The 12,908-nt window shown below is 34.0% G+C and overlaps 1 protein-coding gene across 3 annotated transcripts; it reads left to right on the top strand.

Moving 5' to 3' along the window:
- The first annotated feature begins 3,611 nt into the window (after positions 1-3,611).
- LOC132307574 (uncharacterized) lies at positions 3,612-12,905 on the top strand. 3 transcript variants are annotated; one of them, XM_059805375.1, is made up of 10 exons: positions 3,622-3,760; positions 4,993-5,058; positions 5,534-5,853; positions 6,288-6,437; positions 6,549-6,683; positions 7,881-7,946; positions 8,568-8,618; positions 8,717-8,833; positions 11,493-11,577; positions 12,450-12,905. In XM_059805375.1, exons 3-10 carry the CDS (start codon positions 5,656-5,658, stop codon positions 12,605-12,607), a joined length of 960 nt encoding a protein of 319 aa, XP_059661358.1. In that variant the 5' UTR covers positions 3,622-3,760; positions 4,993-5,058; positions 5,534-5,655; the 3' UTR covers positions 12,608-12,905. The 3 variants fall into 3 exon arrangements, with proteins under 3 accessions (XP_059661359.1, XP_059661358.1, XP_059661360.1); XM_059805377.1 differs by having other exon boundaries at positions 4,990-5,058; XM_059805376.1 differs by lacking the exon at positions 4,993-5,058 and having other exon boundaries at positions 3,612-3,760.
- The last annotated feature ends 3 nt before the right edge of the window (positions 12,906-12,908 follow it).

The following is a 12,908-nucleotide window of genomic DNA, read 5'->3' as shown; positions in this document are numbered from 1 at the left end:
AAGAAGTATCATGTAATTGCACTCATAAGTATGTATTTTACTTTTTAATTTTATTTTTAAAATATTTTTCTTTAATTAAAAGTATGGTGATGCATGTAACAGAAAATATAAGTTCAAATATTATTATTCAAGGAAAAAAAAAAAAAAAAAAAGAGAAGAAGAAGAATATTTTAGCAAAATTCACATAATTGGGTAAATTGCACAAAATCCCCACCAAAATGGACATTTTATCAAAAAATTAGATCAACAAAAATGAATTTTAATTACAAAAAGTAATTGGATGGTATAAAATAATAAACTTTTCTCTAATATATTTTTTTCAATAGAAAAATAATGGGAAAAAATAATATTACAAGATTTAATTATGCTAGACATATACTACTAAGAAAATATCATATAGTTTTCTTTTGGTAAATATTATAGTTTTTCGTTATAAGAATGAATTTTACTTTTAATTTTATTATTTAAATAATTTTTTTTAATTAAAAGTATGAAGATGCATGTAACTGAAAATATAAGTTTAAAAATTATTATTTAAGAAAAAAATATAAAATATTATAACTAAATTCACGTCTTGTTACAATTCAAAATCACTTTTTTTGATAAAGTATAACAACGCCACCTTATGAGGTTTGCTAAAAAAAGATACAGGTGAAACTTACTTGTTTTTTGAACAAATACACCCCTGAAGGTTCAAAAATGAACAAAGACACCCCCTAACTTGAGAAATTGATCAAATTACCCTTTGATCGTTTATGAGACTTTTTTAACTTTACAATTTAGTAAATTGGACCAATTTAGCTCATGAACAATTTATGCATAAAAAAAAATAATAAATAAAATAAAATAAGAAGAAGAAAAAAGTCTAATACCTTCTCTCTCTCAATATACCAGATAGCGGCGGCGATGGTCTGGTCAACGGCCACCGCCACCGCCCTCTTCCTCATTCATAAACCGAACTTTCTGCTCTCAAAGCTCATTGATCTCAAAGACTTCAACAATGCTTCATTTCTCTTCTCTCATATGCCTGAACCCAGTGACTACGCTTTCAATGTAATGATTCGTGGCCTAACAACAACATGGCAAACAACTTGAAATGAAAAAGATGTTTCTGGGTAGTTGTTTATTTCGGTCACTAGCTTTTGTTCGCTGTAAACAAACAGGTCAAATGAAGATGACATCAATGAGCATATTGGCCATTTACATGGATCCAGGTGTCTTTTCTTTTTGCTTCAAAAAAGACGACCGAATATGGGTTTAATTCTTATAAGTTCCATTATAATTCTATTACCAAGGCCCAGTTTGGTAGAATGGAAATGGGAGGGAAGGGAAGGGAAGGTGATGGAGGGTGATTAAAAAATTGTGTTTGGGTAAAATGGATGGAAGGAAAGGAAAGGAGAGGGAAGGGTTTGGAGGGTTATGTATAACTTTGTACATTGATTTGCTTCTCCTCCCAAAAATGAGAGGAAAGGGAAAACAATGGCTAATGTAATATTTGAGATGTCAATTTTAGCCTCAAAACAATATATATACAAGTTACATACAAGTTAGTAGTTGCAGAGAGAATGAGAGATGACAGGCCAGCGGCTGAAGCTTGCGAACGGCGAACTGGAACAGCAGCGATGGAAACTAAAAAATATGGGTTTTGATGTGCTGAACAATCTAAAATGATATACCGATACGGGTTTTGAATTTTTGATTCTCGTAGACAGAAAGATAAACTGAAATATATAGGTTTAGGTTTTGAACTTCTAATTCTTGTAGTGCAAAGAGAAAGAGAGAGAGATATAGAGAGAGAGGGCAAGTTCAGAGTTGAGAACGAGAATAGAGATGGAGGCGAGATTCGAGAGGCTGAAATGATTTGCCCTAATTTTTTATTTATTTATTTATTTCCTTTTCTTGTGGCTCATCAGGTATAGGAGACTATATATATATATATATATATATATATGGAAGCGAGATTGGGGAGGCTGAAATGATTTGCCCTAATTTTTTTTTTTTCTTTTCTTGTGCAGGTATAGGAGACTATATATATATATATATATATATATTTATTTATTTATTTATTTTTTAAATATAAAAGGGTATAATAGTCAATTTATTAAAATAATTCACTTTCCTTTCTTTCCCATTCTTTTCCCAAACATGATTATTATCCTTCCCTTTCTTTTCCTTTATTAATCAATCAAACACAATAGGGGGTTAAAATTATCCTTCCCTTTCCTTTCCCTCATAACTAATGTTATCCTCCCCCTTCAAACCCACCGTACCAAACATACCCCAAATGAAGTTTTGGGGCTTAAAGTCGAATAATTTTACATTTCCATTCTTGTTTATTGCCTGTGCGAATCTTTTAGCATTGGAACACGGGAGGCTGGCCCATTTAATGGTTTTCAAGAATGGGTTGATTGTGGATGGTTATGTGGCTCATTCATTGATCACGATGTATTCAAGATGTGGTGAATTGGGGTATGTCCGGAAAGTGTTTGATCAAATTAGGGAGAGAGATATAGTGTCGTGGAATTCGATGACATCAGGGTACTTGAAGATGGGTTTTGCAGTGGGAAGCGGTGGAATTGTTTGGGAAAATGAGGGGTGAAGGGTTTGACCCCAACCCAGAAGCATCGGCGATAGTTCAATCCGGCAAGACCCAGAAGCATCGACGACAGAACAGATCTGTTAACGGCGTCGTTTTGATTTCTATGTCTTGGAAGCGAGGGACTGCTCTTCAAGACTTCCAACCCTTGGAACTGGCCTCAACGTTGCTTCCGGCCTTGTTGCAGGAGCTCCACGGTGGCGTGTGTAGGGAAAGTAATCTTGTTTTCGGCCTGTGGACTATCGCAGTGGGATTTTGCCTCTAATTCGCGACTCTTATCTTCGTGCACCATCGGTAGTTTTAGATCGACGGTGGTGGAAGGAAAACGGGTGGTGGTGGTGGTGGTGGCGCAATGAACGCGTGTATATATAGAGAAAGAGAGAGGGGGGAAGAGGGTGGCGACAATGGCGGCGGCGGGGCAGTGAACTCCGAGAGAGTGGGGGAAGAAGGTGGTTTGGTCAGGTGGGTGGTCTAATCTGGTGCCACTTGGCAGCCAATTTGTGGCTGAAAGAAATTGAGAGTAATTGTGTCTTTTTACTATATATTCCCTCCGTCCCAATATAAGTGACACTTACGGGGAGTAGTAATTTTTAAGGGGACATGTGGGACATGCATTGTCTGCCTAAAAAATTACTAATCTAGCCTTTTAAGTTTTGAATATTCAAATTTGAAATTTAAACTTAAAGGATATTTTTGGAATGATGTGAAATATATTATTTGAAAAAAGAAAGTGGTCACTTATTTTGGGACAGACAAAAAAGGAAAGCATGACACTTATTTTAGGACGGAGAGAATATAATATTTTATAATAAATTTGATTTTTATATTGAGGGGTAATTTTGTCTTTTAAGAGGATTTAAGGCTTTGTTTACTTTAGAGTTTCGCCTAAAGGGATGGCTTTGTCCCAAAAAAAAAAAAAAAAAAAAAAAAAAAAAAAAAAAATAAAGAAAAAGAAAAAGAAAAGGAAGCTCAATCTCCACAATTGAAATCAATTGTTTCTCTCCCCCAAATTTAACCACCGCTATACTACCTTCTCACAGGGGTTTTAAAAAATAAAATAAAATAAAATAAATTTAACTTAGGGCAAGTATTTCAGACGACCCAATCTGCTTCGACACTCCGCAGGGCGCAGCCTCCGCTATCGCCTCAGGATCAGGTGACAAGGTATGTTCATCGCCTCTCTCTCTCTCCTTTTGCACGAATCGATATTTTATATATGTTTCTCTCTTTCGTTCATCACATCATTTGATTTGTTCTAACTTTGGTTTGTTTGATTCGGGCCTTTACCTTTGTTCCAATAGTGAAAAGTAGCTTCCAAACTAGGGTTTTTTGTGTGTGTGTGATGGCTTTCAAAAGCTGAATGAATATATTATGGTTTTCTTAGTATTTTAATAAATGTGTGCCTTTCTACATGTGTCTTTCATGGCGATCGAGTCCATAATCTATGGCAGGTACTTTTTTTTTTTCCTCTCCCTAAGTCCACTCCAGGTTCACAACAGCTGCAACTATCCCCTTTTGCTCATAATTTTTTGCATTTTCACATTCAATCCCACGAAAATTAAGGATCCCTTCTACTAGTGGGTTGAGGTAATAATTAAGTTGTTCGATCTCTAAATTATGCTCGTACTTAAAAGTGCCAAATTAAGGGTTTTTTTTTTTTTTTTTTTTAAATTTTATTTTTATATGAAGATACCATTATTGATGTTATTTGAAGTTGGCTCAGCTAGAATCTCAGTTAATAATACTGTCAAAGGCTCAAAGCACTTGCCATCGTCAGAATGTACAAACACATGGAAATCAAGAGCAGGCTTTAACAAAACAAAAGTTAATGGTTTTTTTTATTAATTTGCACAGGTCTTCTGTAGCAATGTTCAATCAATCACTGCTACTAAAGTTGATTCCTCATCCTGAAATCAAGAAAGGGGTAATTGGCTCCCAATAAAAACACACACAGTGTAGTTAATACAAAGAGTGAAAGACAACCCTATATATGATAGTGGATGTCACATATAACCTAAAAGTCCCACTACTTCTTCAGCACTACAAGTTCAGCCTCCTATATATATATAGTCACCTCATCTCCACATATTTTTGTCATCTGTAATCATCAATTTTTAGCAGCTATATAAACAATGAATGTAAAAGAAGCTGCGGTTTTCTGTCCTCTTTTCCACTTTTGGACTGTATTTTGGATACTCTGTTCTGTCTTCTCTCCTCTCCTCCAGATTCCAGTGAAAACTCCAGCCAGGAGATCATTCAACCAAACGGCTTGATTTTAGATTTTGTTTTTTTGGTATTATATTTATTGTATGATCGGCAATGCTTAGTTATTATTGTTTCTGTTTGATTTTCCATCCGTTTTATGTTAATTGTGATCTTCTTTCACATGCTAGCAGGACACTCTTCTTAGGATCTCATTAGGTTATTTGTCTTGAACTTGAATCAAATCATTGCATATTGAGGTAATATATATTTTCTTTAAACAAAACAAATTATTATTATTATTTTTTTGAAGTCTAGTTTTATGTTGATTATGGTTCCTGTTATTTAGATTTCATTAAGTCTACAAGAAAATTTGAATATGGGCATGACAAAAAGGGAAAAAAAGAAGAGAGAAGAAGAATTGATTCAATCTCAAAAAGGAGATATTCATAAGTTTTTTTGGAGCAATACACAAATAGAGAGTTTAGTTGAAGATTTGGTGAATGAAGAACTTATGAATGCGAAAGCAAATGAAGAAAATCTCAATGAACATGAAGATTTAATGAATGAAGATCATATGAAGTTAGTCAATGAACATGAAGATTTAATGAATGAAGATTATAGTTATTAGTTGTCTTATGCAAAATGCACATGCACACAATTATATTAGCTATATAATTTAAAAACATCGTGTGAAAATTCCTCACTCTTATAATTTTTTTTGTGCGTGTGAAGGGCCTCACATTTGAAAGTTCGCCTGGGGCCTCTCAAAATATTTGGAATCTCAGGTCCGGCCCTGCTGCAGCTGTAGTATCAGACTCACCCTCTACAAATAATTTTGATTGATCGGTTGAGAGATGGGAGAGAGAAAGGTTTTGAACAAGTATTACCCGCCGGACTTCGATCCGGCGAAGATACCGAGGAGGAGACAGCCGAAGAACCAGCAGATAAAGGTGAGGATGATGCTCCCCATGAGCATCCGTTGCAACACCTGTGGAAATTATATATATAAGGGCACCAAGTTCAATTCCCGCAAAGAAGACGTCATTGGCGAGGTATTGAAACCTATACAATATCTATATCTATATCTATATCTATCTATACCTTCATTTGTATGTGTTTGGCGTGTGCTTGTTGATAACTCGTTTTGTGTTCGTTAATTTCCTTTTATGAATATGCATTTGGGGATTAATAGAACCTCAATATCCAAATTGGTAATAAATTAAACTTAGCACTTCATGTAAACTAAATGGCAAAGGTTAGGTCTTCACTAATGGTAAGGTTAGGACATACAAGCTTGAAATATTGATGTTTTGTTGTTTGGAAGTTGGATTGATAACATCAATTATGTCTTCTTTTTTTGGTTAATTTTACTTTGTTTCCCTTAGTTTTGTGATTTCCAAGATGCATGTTTTCTGATTTTCTCTTTGACGGAATCTGGATCTATACAGCCGCTGAACTGAATTGTAAATGTCAAAATCATTTGCAGACATACTTGGGTATCCAAATATTTAGGTTCTACTTCAAATGCACCAGGTGCTCAGCTGAGATTGCGATGAAGACAGACCCTCAAAATTCAGACTACGTAGTTGAGTCGGGTGCAACAAGAAATTTCGAACCTTGGCGTGCAGAGGATGAGGTGAAAATTAACTTGCTGTATCCAGCTATATATTTCATGTTGAAATCTCCTTACTTTGATCTAATTATTGTTTAGGGTTTCATCTACAACTTCAATATTTCATTTTGTCAGGAAGTAGACAAGGAGAAGCAGAAAAGGGATTCTGAAGAGATGGGTGATGCAATGAAATCTTTGGAGAATAGAACCTTGGACTCAAAAAGAGAGATGGATATCCTTGCTGCACTGGATGAAATGAAGTCCATGAAGGTATATGAAGCTATGGCTTAACCATATTGTCTTTGCATGGCATTAAATGACCCCAAATTGAACTCTGTCCGTGCTGATGCATATCTGTCATAAAAATACTTGTCAGTGTATACAAATGGCCAAAAAAGAAAAAACCTAAAATAATGAACTTCTTGTTCTGTTGTGTTAGTTTTAGGCACTCATTGTTGATGATTTGGTCAGTAAGGGCCTGTTTGTCTCAGTTTTCTAAGATTGTTTTCTGGTTTCAGAGACCTGAAAATAAAATAAAAATCAATTACCATAAACAAAAAGAACTTTAATATTAAAGGCCTGGTGGGTGGTTTTTTTTTTTTGTTTTGTTTTGTTGGGGGGGGGGGGGGGGGGGGGGTTGCGGTTGTTGTTAAAGAAGATAAGATAACAAAATTTCAATTACCACAGGGTGATGACTGATGAGTGCGAAGACTAAAACATTAGTGGGGACTGCTTTATATATGGTGGGTTTTATTAAATATTTTGTGGGGTTATTATTAAGATTTTAACAAAATCATGGGTATAAAATGTAAATTAAAAAAAATTCAGTGGCCCCCCCACTGGACATAACTGGATTAGTCCTTGAGTGGTGGTACTCCCCCCCCCTTTATTTATTTTTTTGAAAACCGAGTTAAAAAAGACCAGATTCCTGAAAACTGTCTTTTGTGATTCAGTTTTCATACATCTTGAGCTGCAATTTTAGAAAATTGAACCAAACAAACACTAATTATATATATATTTTTGAAAAACCGAGTTAAAGAAGACCAGATTCCTGAAAACTATCTCTTGTGATTTAGTTCTCATAGATCTTGAACCGCAGTTTCAGAAAATTGAACCAAACAAACCCTAAATGTGTATTTTTTATTTAAGTTACTATGTATGTTAAACTTAATTCTAGGTTGAATTTCAACCAACTAATTTAACCACCATTCAAATTTGTGTAATGTGTATGAAGTATTAACAGAACAAGAGGAGAAAACAAAAAAAGAGTAAATAAAATTGATTACCTGATGCTTGGTATCATTAGCATGATGGATGAATGTTAAGTTTTTCTTTTATTCGCCTTGCTTTTTTTCTTTTTTCTTTTCTTACTGTTCTGGAATTTGGCTACAGAAACTACTTAGGGTTTCTTATATATCTATATATATATTTGACATACTAAAATAAGCTTTTTTCTACATTTTTCAGTCGAGACAGGCAACTGTCAGTGTAGATGTGATGCTTGAGGTTTTGCAACGCTCAGCGGAGGAAAAGGTAAGATTGTTAAGCTAGTTTTTAAGTTTTACCCCTTCCATTATCCCACTACTCTTCTCCTACCAAACGGTCCGTATATAATTGGAATTTGAGCTTTATTCTCACCCACTCTTTTTCACGTTTGTTTGTTTTGTTGTCCTGAAACTTTCTTGGGGCATATCAATCATGTCTAAACCATCTTAATGTTCATTTGTGGATGAGAACTTATCTGATTATACCTAGATTTAAATGTAGCTTTTTATAGAATGCAACCTTTTTGGGATGCTAATTTCAGTCATCTCCATGTCTTAATTTTAGTTATACTTGCCTATGAACAGAGTCATCATATTTGCTTCCTTGATGACTAGAATTTTTTCTGCTAAGCAAGGGCTTTGTCACTGTGTGCAAATCACATCTCCTTCCCCGTCAAGATGTTTCAAATATTTGGTGAACTTAGGTGAGACATCTCATCGGATGTGAAATTGAATGGCAAAATGGAAACATCTGTCGTATGATTCGTGCTGGATCTGGCTAAAATATATATAGCTATCTGAAACCCCTTACATATATGTGCTTGGGTACTTGCATAAATATATGTGCAATGACGGGTTTCATAACTGTACTGTTGGATTTTCACGATAGGAAAAGAAGTTGGAAGAGGAGGATGAAGCGCTCATAAAATCAATATTTCAAGTGAGTTCTGATTATCTCCTGGTAGTTAGTTTACTTTTGTTCTCCTTTTCTCTGAGGAGTTAGTTTTATGAAGCTTACTTGGTGTCCATTTAACTCAGGGATCAAGAGTCCCTGTCCAAAAAAGAATCCATGACGAAGATCTTGATGATGATGATGATGATGAAGATTTGACTCATTCAACTGCCAATGGTGAAATTGGGAACAGTGATTTAAAGGTATGAATATGCCATGATTACGTTTCAGTTTTTACAACATTGTTTTTAAAAAGTATATATGAAATCTGTATCTATCAAAAAATAGTACTGAAAATGTCATGCTAGTTTGAATAAAAAAATAAAATGATTCAATCCTTACTGAAATTGCACGAAGAGAGTCATCCTCATGAAATTGGGTTCTTAAATCAGAAATATTTTTTGAGTTATGATTGGGAATATGTGATAGGGAATTGAGATTGGCAAAATATCCTTTTTTACAATGCATTCCCTGTGATTATTTTGTGTGTAATATAAATCTCTTAAAATTTGATGGTGCATCTCAAAATCATAGCAGAATTTTAAGGTTAAATTTTTATGGTTAAGTTAGTTTTCTGGAACTTTGATATGATTGCTTAAAGCACCGTGACTATGGCTTAACCCAGCATGTAAACTGCGTATAGATCCTACATAACTATCATTATACCTGTGTCACTCCTGGGCTGGATTAATGCAGCCAGACACAAAAACGAAACATGTTATCAAAATCAAGAATGTCTCCGGTATATTAAGATTAGGTCTGTGACCTTTCAACGGATCAGATTTCAATCCGAATCCGATCTGATAATATCGAAATCCGATATGATAATTTGGATGGATTGAATATTTTAATCTGATAATCCATTAACTATCAAAATACAAAACTAACAAATCGGATGTGCATTATGGTCAATCCAATCCAATAATAATATGATCCGACTGAATATAATATATAATAAGTTATACATATATTCATTCAACTGGTATATAGTTGATGAAAAAATAATAATTTAAGAAAAAATAATATTCATTCAATACACCTTACTTTCTTTCGACACCTTCCACCTCTCCCCAAGAGAGAAAAAAAGATAGAGAAGAAGATTGTCAATCTTAATTTAAGAAAAATTTCCAACAAGAAGCTTCTGGCAATAAGTGCAAAACAGAAACAAGGATCATAATTTCATTTCTGAGAGCCATCTCCATCTGCCGACTGCTGTTTTCATCAGCTTTAAAGCAGAAGTGTTTGGAGAACACATTGGGAGTGGCAAAAGGATCTGGTAACACATGGAAATGCTCGGTAGCGTAGTGTAAAGTCTATTATTGATTAGATAACCAAAACCAAACAATTGATTTTTTTAGATGTGTTGCCTACATACACATCCATTTATAGAAGAGTGTGCTTGTTAGAATTTGAGGAGGAAAAGCTACTATGAATAAGTTTAAAATTTATCTTGGATCTATCTTAGTAAGACAAGCATAAAATATTCAAACATGACATAATAAACATTGGTATGTAGTATGCGTGAACTATATGACATATTTTGAAGTAAACATTTGACACAAGTCACAAATAAAATAAAAAAACCTACTAAAAACAATTAACAAGTTAGGGTAGAGTAGTTACGAACCAAGTACTAAAAATAAGCACTTTTTCCTACCTTCCCTTGTATTTTTTCCTCTTACCTGCTAATTCTCAAAGAAGTCAGTGATTGTTTGTTGCATTCTTAGGTTTTAATCCTTCATTTTATCTTTTTTATTTTGCAAGAAAGAAAATATGGGGTTTTATTGGTCTTTGAGTTTACATTCTTAGAACAGAATTCATGTAGCTTAAAAAAAATGGATTCATGTAGTTGTTTTTATTTAGTTGGGATAAGGCTTCATTGATTTGGTTGAGTTGAAATGATGTTGACATAGATGAAATATTTTTAATCGTCTCTATAAATTCTTTTGTGTTGGTTTGACCAGTTTATGGTATCTTTCAATGGGAACAACATTGTATTGATGAAAGAAAAAAAAAATTGATCCTTGATCAACGAGAAACTTGAAATTTTCCCTTTGTCTTTAGTTGACTGCTGATTATTTCTTCAAATGGTAAGCTTTCAGTATCAAAAGTGAAAAAGAATATTTGTACTTGAATAACATTGTAAACGATTAAAAAACAAATAATGATGAGCTTAACTCCTAGGTGCACAAATGGAACTGAAGAGGATGTAGAATCAGTGCTGACCTTTGATCTTTATTTTACTTATTTCACTTAATTTCTTTTCTTTTGGTCTCGAAAGCAATTGTGCACAACAATTATATATCTGCTATGCCACTATTTGTATGTTAGTATTTTTTGCTTGAAAAATTGCAAAAATAATATGAAATAAATCGAAAAACTTGAAACTGAAAAAGAAGTGACTAGTTTACATAGGTTGGCATAGCGATTGTGCAGAATTCTCTGCTTACAGAGTTAGGTGGATAGGCCGAGTACAAATTGCTTTAGGAAATATATAGTGCACATTGCTATTTGGAGAAAAGAGAGAATATTTTATTGAAATTGAAAGCACTATCTGGACATTTCTTTGATTCTGGAAAATAGTGCATCCTGCATACCTGTGCTCCTAATGTTTGAATGTTTTGTTACAAACACCCTTTTGTCCCTCCACCTCAAAATAAAAATAAAAAATAAAGGAGAACCTCGAACTGCATCGTTTTCATGCTTCTAAATTTAGTATGGATTTCAGTTAATAGCAGCAGAGGGAACACCTGTGGGAATCAGTAGTTGAATTAATAAGAAAAGTTTCATTGTACTTGTTATAAAAATGTGAAATGATGAAACTGTGCATTTATGACTAAGCTTGTTAAATATCTTATGCAGAAGAGAAAGGTTTCTGAAGAGCTTCCTAATAACCCAACAGATTGTCTGACTGAAACAAGTATTCCCAACAGCTCCAATGGTGAAGGTTGGTTGAGTAATTTTAAATGAAATCTTCTTTTTATTCTGTGCAAAGTTTGGTTGAGTAATTTTAAATGAAATCTTCTTTTTATTCTGTGCAAAGTTAATGTGCTTAATTTTAATTTGCAATGCTTAAAGCCAAGTCCTGGTTGATTAATCCATTCCCAGCCTTTTTGCTTTGTTCAGCTGTTGAAGATGAACTACTAGTGTGTCCCAAAAACCCCAGGGCTTGTCTGTTTACTTTTCTCAACTTTGGAAGCATAGGCCTAGTAATTTATAATAATAGTAATTGCAATATGAAGTGTATAAAACTAGAATAGAAGTCAATAAAGTGGGGCTAATGGTCGGTTATGGAAGTCTATAATCGGAGAAATTTACTCCGTTGTGAAGTCTTACCAAGCAAGTCAGAATTTCCAGTCACATTCTTGTGGTAAATGCCTGAGCAGTGTCTTAGGAACTTGACTTTTTCCTTACTTGTGGTAAGAAAATGATACAGCTAACATAGGTTGATAGTATATATCTTTAGAAACAGTTCATTCTATTAAAAGGTTAATGACAACGGAAACTAAATTTGAAAAAAGAAAAAAGAGAAAAAAGAAAAGAGAGTGGTGGGTTAGGAAGGAGAGTAAGAAACTGCAGCAATCTGCTAATGAATTTCATCTTTACCATATTTTACGGAAACATTATTTATGGTTTCTTTCAGCTGAAATGCTAGAAAAGTACTTGCTAATATAAATTAGACAGTAACATTTTCTTCCCTTGGTTTTCTGTCTTCAGAATATATAATTGTGTTTGAAACTATGGGAATTTGTAAAATGCAATTTTCTTTACAAAGGTACCATGTGTTAACAAATTTGTCATTTTTATGGTTGTTGACAGAAAAATCGGTACGGCTTAGGGCGCCATCAGTCAAATTTAATGTTGTCAAGAAACCTCCAGTGGTTTCTAATAGTAACAAGCCAGCAGAACAGGAAAACAAAGCAAGCATCGGGCTACAATCATTATTCCAAAACTATGAAAGTGATGAAGACGATTAGATTGGTGCTGTAAACGACTACACTTTGCAAAAGCAATTGCAGATAGTTTATTGAGGCATGGAGTGAGCTGCTAGATCCCCAATTGGGGGATATTGAGGCAAAATTGAAGCCTTTGTTGATCATGACATGGAGTGAGCTGCTAGACCTCACCAACCTTGAGCTACCATTACTGTACTGGGATGTTATTATGCAAAAGTTGTGCAATAATGTTGACCATTACTGTACTGTACTGCAACTTTTGATTGTGTAATTCTGTTGATATTATCTTCAATATCCATTCAATGTGTTCAAAGCTGAAGAT

Source organism: Cornus florida, unplaced genomic scaffold, assembly GCF_030987335.1.
Source record: "Cornus florida cultivar Cherokee Brave unplaced genomic scaffold, ASM3098733v1 CherokeeBrave_3.0.0_Hap2_Chr05, whole genome shotgun sequence".
Classification (NCBI taxonomy): domain Eukaryota; kingdom Viridiplantae; phylum Streptophyta; class Magnoliopsida; order Cornales; family Cornaceae; genus Cornus; species Cornus florida.
The sequence above is the reverse complement of the archived record's forward strand: the minus strand, read 5'-3'. Positions and strand labels throughout refer to the sequence as shown.

Excerpts from the sequence above, each read along its gene's own strand:
- LOC132307574 (XM_059805376.1), top strand. The coding sequence starts at position 5,656 with ATGGGAGAGAGAAAGGTTTTGAACAAGTATTACCCGCCGGACTTCGAT. Across the intron at positions 7,947-8,567 it reads AACGCTCAGCGGAGGAAAAG|GAAAAGAAGTTGGAAGAGGA; the intron begins GTAAGATTGTTA and ends TTTTCACGATAG. Across the intron at positions 8,834-11,492 it reads TTGGGAACAGTGATTTAAAG|AAGAGAAAGGTTTCTGAAGA; the intron begins GTATGAATATGC and ends TATCTTATGCAG.